General features: G+C 44.4%; 1 protein-coding gene across 2 annotated transcripts; it reads left to right on the forward strand.

The window, feature by feature from the left end:
• The first annotated feature begins 64 nt into the window (after positions 1–64).
• LOC129837370 (cell division control protein 6 homolog) lies at positions 65–5,472 on the forward strand. 2 transcript variants are annotated; one of them, XM_055903482.1, is made up of 9 exons: positions 65–163; positions 774–1,076; positions 1,687–1,953; positions 2,166–2,365; positions 2,644–2,798; positions 3,004–3,110; positions 3,361–3,601; positions 3,924–4,146; positions 4,911–5,470. In XM_055903482.1, the coding sequence occupies exons 2-9, from the start codon at positions 815–817 to the stop codon at positions 5,139–5,141; spliced, it is 1,686 nt and encodes a 561-aa protein (XP_055759457.1). In that variant the 5' UTR covers positions 65–163; positions 774–814; the 3' UTR covers positions 5,142–5,470. The 2 variants fall into 2 exon arrangements, with proteins under 2 accessions (XP_055759457.1, XP_055759467.1); XM_055903492.1 differs by lacking the exon at positions 65–163 and having other exon boundaries at positions 794–1,076; positions 4,911–5,472.
• The last annotated feature ends 3,027 nt before the right edge of the window (positions 5,473–8,499 follow it).

Consider the following 8,499-nt stretch of genomic DNA (forward strand, 5'->3'; position numbering starts at 1 on the left):
CTGGGAAATAACAAAATGACACAAGAAGGACAAATCAGACCTTAGCCGCGGGAAGTCCAGCTGACTGGGGGAGGAGTTGTGGAGATATTTGGCGCAAGTTTTTTTTTCTTAGACTAGAGCGCACCAGAGACACCACACGAAATCCATCAAGAACTAAAATAAGGTATCACTACTTTCAATGCATGTTTTAAACGTGTATCATTACGTTTGATTAGACGAGAAATTGTTGAATGTTTTGTCAGAATTTGTGGGGAGATGTTGGCGAGCGAGTTGCCGTCAATCAGTATTGTTCAACTAGTTAGTCAGATACAAAACAGTTTGTCGAATACACCAATACATATATGTCCTGTTTTCTTTGATGGTATTTTACGCCATTTCAGTGTTTTATAATTAGTTGTGCTGTTGGCGCCATACATGAGGACACGTATTGTTGTCGCCATTGAGTCTGCAGATACAGTAGTTACTGACAATTCACACCATTGTGATTGATGGCCTTTATATTCTGTAATGTTGATTTTACAACGGTGCAAAGATAAAGAGAGTCGTGCTTAGCAGTGATGACATTAACTTGTGTGGAAAATACTGAAACTACTTTGATCAGGGTAGACCTGATTGCTAGGATGGATGGTATCATTTGCTATTGTGTGGTTTCGTACCTCTAAAGAAATTCACTAATTTCAAGTCACTCTTGATCATAAGATAATTGTTTTTCTTGCTGTCTATCTATTCATGGGTGTTGTCACAATGGCTGACCTTATCTCTTCCCCATTAAGTCTTTTGAAACACGTCTGGACGCTAAGTGCTCACAGCGAAGATGCCCAGCACACGTTCCCAGGCTCAGTCCATCCTCCAGTTCCCCAGACGCAAGTCCTCCAGTGTTGACTCGAAAAGCACCAAGAGCACATCCCAGACGAAGGAGACCCAGTCCCTCTGCTCCGTGGAGTCTCCTAATCCGCAGCCCCTTCCAGGGAAGATCCAGCTAATGCCACTCTCACGCAGGTCCGTGGCCCGCAAAGGTATATCTCTGTGCCCAAGGCTGACCCGAAGAATACCCCTCAGCCCTCGCAAACGCACAGGTATGGGATTGTGTTATTATACACAACTTTGAAAGTGTTTCACTGTCTAAAACTTTTAGGTAATTTGTGATTTTTACATATTCTGTGCAACATTTTAAGCTGATAAAACACCTTTAGGTCATTTGTGATTTTTACGTATTCTGTGCAACATTTAAGGTGATAAAAACCTTTAGGTAATTTGTGATTTTTACATATTCTGTGCAACATTTTAAGCTGATAAACCACTTTAGGTAATTTGTGATTTTTACATATTCTGTGCAACATTTTAAGCTGATAAACCACTTTAGGTAATTAGATTTTTACATATTCTGTGCAACATTTAAGCTGATAAACCACTTTAGGTAATTAGATTTTTACATATTCTGTGCAACATTTTAAGCTGATAAACCACTTTAGGTAATTAGATTTTTACATATTCTGTGCAACATTTAAGCTGATAAACCACTTTAGGTAATTAGATTTTTACATATTCTGTGCAACATTTAAGCTGATAAACCACCATGCTCAAAACGAAGTAATTATTTCAACTCTTGATGCAAACGTGACATACTATCCGAAAGACAGACATCTTGTTTCTAACCTAAACATGCTTCTTCTGTGTGTTTCTCAGGAGATGAAAATGGCTGTAACCTCAGTGCCAACCTACTGGACTCTCCTCCCAAACAGCCGTGCCTTAACCTGGCCTCCCCCTGCAAGCTGGGCTTTGATGAGAACTCCCACATTCTATCCCAGAGGAGACTACTGACCCCCCTGTCACCAAAACGGCAGCGCCTCTCCCACCCCAGGGCCTCCCCCAGCAGACTCCATGAGACCCCCAGTGGGAGCCAATCATGTCCCCGATCAGAGAAGGCCACGGTGGTCCGCCTCTTTGCTGAAAGTAAGACATGTCTCTCTCATGTTCTCTTCCTCCTCTTCCTTTTCTCCTCTCTCACGTTCTCTTCCTCGTAGCTTTTTCTCAAGTGCAAATGAAAAGCGTTAAACTCCAAAGATAAATGTGTGCCTTTACTTGATTTGTTCATTATTCTGTTCACTTCATATAGACTTCAGGCAAACTATGAACCCCTTCTCCCTCTCTCCATCCCTCTCCAGAGTCTAAGTTCCATAGTGTGAAGCAGGCCCTCCACACGGCTGTCCCAGAGCGCCTGCTATCCCGGGAGGCTGAGAGGTCCTCCATCCGCTCCTTCCTGGAGGACAAGGCCCTGAAGGCCAGCCCAGCCAGCCTCTACATCTCTGGAGCCCCCGGCACCGGCAAGACCGCTTGCCTCAACTGTGTGTTGCAGGAGATGACGGTTAGCATCACTGTTTGCGTTAGTCTCCGCTTTGTTAATGAGGGGTTAATTGTTAGCATTAGCCCAGCATTGGATCTGTTGCCTTGACAGGATTCAAACACTCATTAGCCTAGTGTTGGATCTTGAGTGGATCCCAATACTCTAAAATGACCTTACACCTCTACCATAAGGAGCAGAATCAATTAATTCCACCCCTTGTGTACAGCCCTGAACCCTGTGTAAATTTAACCCCATTGATTTCTGTTACATGAATTTAACTATTTCCTCTCTTGATCCAGGATGAACTGAAGGAGATTCAGACAGTGGTGATCAACTGTATGGCTCTGCGTAGCTCCCACGCCATCTTCCCCCTGCTGGCAAAGAAACTGGGGGCCTCTGGGGGCCACACCGACACCAAGTTGCAGAAACTGCTGACCAGCACGGGGCCCACTGTGTAAGTATCTAGCTACTGTGCCAAACCATAACCCTGAACTATAACTTAAATCCATGACACTTTCGCAAAGGTAAAAGTAGAGTTTTTCTTTATCCAACAATTCTGAATTTACACCGTTAAAAAAACACAAATATTTGAGAAAAGATTTACATTTTGCCGACTGATAAGTTTTGTCTATTAACCTTCTTTCTCCTTCTCTCCCCAGTCTTCTAGTCCTTGATGAAATGGACCAGTTGGACAGCAAGGCCCAAGATGTTCTCTACACCATCTTTGAGTGGCCGTACCTGCCCAAGTCCCGCCTCTGTCTCATCGGTAAGAACCCCCTAATATACAGTGTTAAACAATGTACACTGTCTCTGGTATACACATTTTATTGGATGTTAATATTTCTAGTTAATATCTAAGGATTAATCTGAAGATTTCACCCTAAAACTTCATATACACATCTACCCATCTCTACATTTAAATTCCATCCATTCAACTCTCAGCCATTTCCTAATACGGGCTGTCGTTAGTCTTCCTGTATGCAGGCAGGTGTAATGACGGTGTCGTGCCATTCTAGGTATCGCCAACGCTCTGGACCTGACAGACAGGATCCTCCCCAGGCTCCAGGCCCTGCCTCTTTGTCGGCCCCAGCTGTTACACTTCCCTCCCTACAGCCGCCAAGAGCTCGCCGCCATCGTACAGGACAGACTCAGACAGGTGTCCGGAGAAGGGTTACTAGACGCATCGGCCGTGCAGTTTTGTGCCAGGAAGGTGTCTGCTGTATCGGGAGATGCACGCAAAGCTCTGGATATCTGCCGGTAAGGGAATGAATTGACGAAATATCTTAAATTGTCCATGAAAATAAATGTAAAATCAAATATGAGCAACCAAAAATGTGCATTTTACTATGGCTAGTTATAAGTGGTCTTGGAGAGTTGGTATGGGAAGGGAAAAGGGGATACCTCGTCAATTGTACAATTGAATGCATTCAACTGAAATGTCTTCTCTGAATCAGAGAGATGCGGAGGGCTGCCTTAATCGGCAATCCACGTCTTCGGCACCCGGGGAACAGTGGGTTAACTGGTTGAAGTTTTGTTTGAGAACAGAAAGTGTCATGAAGCCGGTTCCTCTGTGTTACAGGAGAGCTGTAGAGCTTGTGGAATCTGACGACAGAAAGAAGGCAGCAGAAACTACAGAGTCTCGTGTGAGCGTTCCCCAGGTGGCCAGGGTGCTGTCGGAGGTGTATGGGGACCGCATGTCCTCGTCAGAGGGAGAGAGCTTCCCCATCCAGCAGAAACTCCTGGTCTGCTGTCTGCTACTGCTAACCCGCAACGGCAAGAACAAAGAGTTCCCACTGGGCAAGGTGAGAGACGGGCACTGCATTGGTGCGAACACAGTACTACAACACAAGTTTGTAAATTGAGAGCAAACATTTTGTTTTTTTTGCTGTTAATCATTTTCTAATACACCTTGATATACACTGAGTGTACAAAACAGTAAGAACGCCCGCTCTTTCCATGACAGACTGTCCAGGTGAAAGCTATGATTCCTTATTGATGTCACTTGGTAAATCCACTTCAATTAGTGTAGATGACGGGGAGGAGACGGGTTAAAGAATAATTTTTTTGCCTTACACAATCCATGTTTCAATTGTCTGTGTGCCATTCAGAGGGGGAATAGGCAAGACAAAATATTGAAGTGCCTTTGAACTGGATATGGTAGTAGGTGCCAGTTGCACCAGTTTGTATCAAGAACTGCAACGCTGCTGGGTTTTTCACACACAGCCGTTTCCTGTGTGTGTCAAGAATGGTCCACCACCCAAAGGAGTAGAACACATTGGAGTCAACATCCCTGTGGAATGCTTTCGACACCTTGTAGAGTCCATGCCCTGACGAATTGAGGCTGTTCTGAGGGGGGGAAAGGGGTGCAATATTAGGAAGGTGTTCCTAATGTTTTGTACACTCAGTGTACATGCATCAGACAAGTCTAGGTAGCTAGTAAGAATGAAACGTAAACGGCAGTTCCAGACGTTTTCTCTTGCACTGACCTGGTTACCACTGAAAGTCATTGGGTTGCTGAAGGTCAGTACCAATTATTTCTCAAGTCTGACTCTTCTTTATCCCTCAGCTCCACGAGGTGTACAGCCGTCTGTGTGCCAAGAGACAGGTGGGCGGCGTGGGCCAGGGCGAGTGCCTCTCCCTCTGCAGTCTGCTGGAGAGCCGGGGCATCTTTGCCCTGAAAAAAGCCAAGGAGGCTCGCCTCACCAAGGTTTCTCTGAAGATTGAGGAGAGGGATGTGGAGAATGCTCTGAAGGATCGCACCCTGCTGGGCAGTATCCTGACCGCTGGCCTACCATGACCTTTCACCCTCGGGATGATATCAATTTCTCAATCTGACCAACCCGATTTAATATTTATTTGTGCCTTATTTTTATTTATTTTTTATTCCTTTTTTTCTGGTGGGGTGATGCATATCCAGCTATGACCTCCCTTTTCAGAACAATGGGAAATGCAGCAATTTGTTAGATTTTTAATGACAGATGAACATGGACTGGAAACATTTCAAATGGTCAGCCAAATTGACCAGCTGCTTTTAACTTGAGTTTAAATGCTCATTTATTTTTGGGTGTTGAAAACCTTATGTAGATTTGTTGTAATAAATTAATGTACCAACTTTAAAAAAAAATGTGTTCCTCTTATTTTAATTCAGCAAGAGGCCTACTATTTTTGTTAATCATGGTGAATCAAAAAAATAAACTCAAATAAAAACAATGTTTTTGTAAACTGTAGGCATACCCATCAAAATCATTAACTTTTTAGGAAATATAGCCTCAGTCCTTATTCAAAATAAATGAAAGGCCTGTCTGCTACTAATGAGCTTTCTGTGAAATATGCAGTACACGAAAACGGGTGCAATGACATGTGAAAGTAAAATATTTCAGCAAAGCCATTGACAACCAAACAGCCGGGGGAAGCAAACAAGAAAGGTCAGTCCTTCAATAGCTAATTGAATACAGTGCCCACAATAATTGTACAGTGCACTTTCAATTGTTTAAGCCGAGGTTGAGTTTTAATTTGTAAATGGTATCAACACAGATCAAGTCATCCATATTGTGAGTTCAGGTACAATTTCCGTTTCCTCCTTTGTGGTCCTTGTGAATAGCATGCTGTAGTGTTAAGATGCCTACTATCAGAGGTGGCGTAATAAAGGGCGTTTTATTTATTATTCTGGATTCACACTTGAGCATGGGCACCTCCAAGATGCAATTTCCTTTAACAGAAATGGTTATTGGTAGGTTTCTGTCAGAACCAAGAATAGCCTAAATGCCTGTGTTCATGACCACCTGATCTGGATAGCAATACCTTTTACTCTATCCCACATGGCAGTCAAATTAAATATAATACTGAACAACATGTGTATTTATAAAGATAGTAAACATGATAAATCACCGAACTGCGAAAAGCTGTCGTGCGAAGTTAGCGGCGAATCCTGTAACGTGTTCTACACAGTTTGTGACGGGGTGGAAATTCCATTTCAACATGGGTGAAAAATACCAACCGCCTGCTTGCAAACACTCGAAGAACAACTCAACTATAATGTAGGGCAGCTTTTATTATTCTTAGCAGTTTTCATAAGCAATGCCATATGATAAACACTGACTGTATTAGCTTGGATAGTTACACTGCTGATATTCATATGAACGTGATGTATTATATACACTGCTCAAAAAAATAAAGGGAAGACTAAAATAACACATCCTAGATCTGAATGAATGAAATATTCTTATTAAATATATTTTTTTACATAGTTGAATATGCTGACAACAAAATCACACAAAAATTATCAATGGAAATCAAATTTATCAACCCATGGAGGTCTGGATTTGGAGTCACACTCAAAATTAAAGTGGAAAACCACACTACAGGCTGATCCAACTTTGTTGTAATGTCCTTAAAACAAGTCAAAATGAGGCTCAGTAGTGTGTGTGGCCTCCACGTGCCTGTATGACCTCCCTACAACGCCTGGGCATGCTCCTGATGAGGTAATCCTGGACAGTGTGGTGCAACGTGGCGTTGGTGGATGGAGCGAGACATGATGTCCCAGATGTGCTCAATTGGATTCAGGTCTGGGGAACGGGCGGGCCAGTCCATAGCATCAACGCCTTCCTCTTGCAGGAACTGCTGACACACTCCAGCCACATGAGGTCTAGCATTGTCTTGCATTAGGAGGAACCCAGGGCCAACCGCACCAGCATATGGTCTCACAAGGGGTCTGAGGATCTCATCTCGGTACCTAATGGCAGTCAGGCTACCTCTGGCGAGCACATGGAGGGCTGTGCGGCCCCCAAAGAAATGCCACCCCACACCATGACTGACCCACCGCCAAATCGGTCATGCTGGAGGATGTTGCAGGCAGCAGAACGTTCTCCACAGCGTCTCCAGACTCTATCACGTCTGTCACGTGCTCGGTGTGAACCTGCTTTCATCTGTGAAGAGCACAGGGCGCCAGTGGCGAATTTGCCAATCTTGGTGTTCTCTGGCAAATGCCAAACGTCCTGCACGGTGTTGGGCTGTAAGCATAACCCCCACCTGTGGACGTCGGGCCCTCATACCACCGTCATGGAGTCTGTTTCTGACCGTTTGAGCAGACACATGCACATTTGTGGCCTGCTGGAGGTCATTTTGCAGGGCTCTGGCAGTGCTCCATCTGCTCCTCCTTCCACAAAGGCGGAGGTAGCGGTCCTGCTGCTGGGTTGTTGCCCTCCTACGGCCTCCTCCACGTCTCCTGATGTACTGGCCTGTCTCCTGGTAGCGCCTCCATGCTCTGGACACTACGCTGACAGACACAGCAAACCTTCTTGCCACAGCTCGCATTGATGTGCCATCCTGGATGAGCTGCACTACCTGAGCCACTTGTGTGGGTTGTAGACTCCGTCTCATGCTACCATTAGAGTGAAAGCACCGCCAGCATTCAAAAGTGACCAAAACATCAGCCAGGAAGCATAGGAACTGAGAAGTGGTCTGTGGTCACCACCTGCAGAACCACTCCTTTATTGGGGGTGTCTTGCTAATTGCCTATAATTTCCACCTTTTGTCTATTCCATTTGCACAACAGCATGTGAAATTTATTGTCAATCAGTGTTGCTTCCTAAGTGGACAGTTTGATTTCCCAGAAGTGTGATTGACTTGGAGTTACATTGTGTTGTTTAAGTGTTCCCTTTATTATTTTGAGCAGTGTAGTAAACCAACTGGGGAGCTGCCGCAATGTTTTCCAAATGAAGGAGTGGGCCTTTAACTGCCATCACAATTCTATTCTCTCTACACAGTATGAGCATACTGGCTCAAAAAGGAGTCTCTCTGGGGAGAGAGTGCAGGGGGGCACTGCCTCGAAAAGGAGTCTCTGGGGAGAAAGCGGAGGGGCAAAAATGTTGCTCTAATTGGAATTGGCACTTACAATGAAGCTGGAAGGTGAGTTGTATGTATGGGACTGACACAGATTCCTAACAGCATATCTATCACAAATATTGATATTAATTGTAGAGCTCAGAAGTGATATTACATCATAAGGCAGAAGTAGCCTGGGTACTAATCTGTTTGTGCCATCATGTCACTCCTTGGCATACAAGGAGTGGCAATGAATGGCTTGATGGCACAAACAAATTGGAACCCAGGCTAAGGCAGAAGATATTATTGACCGAAGATCTGTCTCTGTTGTG

This window comes from Salvelinus fontinalis, chromosome 3 (genome assembly GCF_029448725.1).
Source record: "Salvelinus fontinalis isolate EN_2023a chromosome 3, ASM2944872v1, whole genome shotgun sequence".
In the NCBI taxonomy this organism is placed as follows: Eukaryota; Metazoa; Chordata; class Actinopteri; order Salmoniformes; family Salmonidae; genus Salvelinus; species Salvelinus fontinalis.

Bases quoted from the DNA above. Each gene is read 5' to 3' on its own strand.
- LOC129837370 (XM_055903482.1), top strand. From the start codon at position 815: ATGCCCAGCACACGTTCCCAGGCTCAGTCCATCCTCCAGTTCCCCAGA. The intron at 2,799-3,003 runs GTAAGTATCTAG...TTCTCTCCCCAG, and splicing joins ACCAGCACGGGGCCCACTGT to TCTTCTAGTCCTTGATGAAA. The intron at 3,111-3,360 runs GTAAGAACCCCC...GTGCCATTCTAG, and splicing joins GTCCCGCCTCTGTCTCATCG to GTATCGCCAACGCTCTGGAC.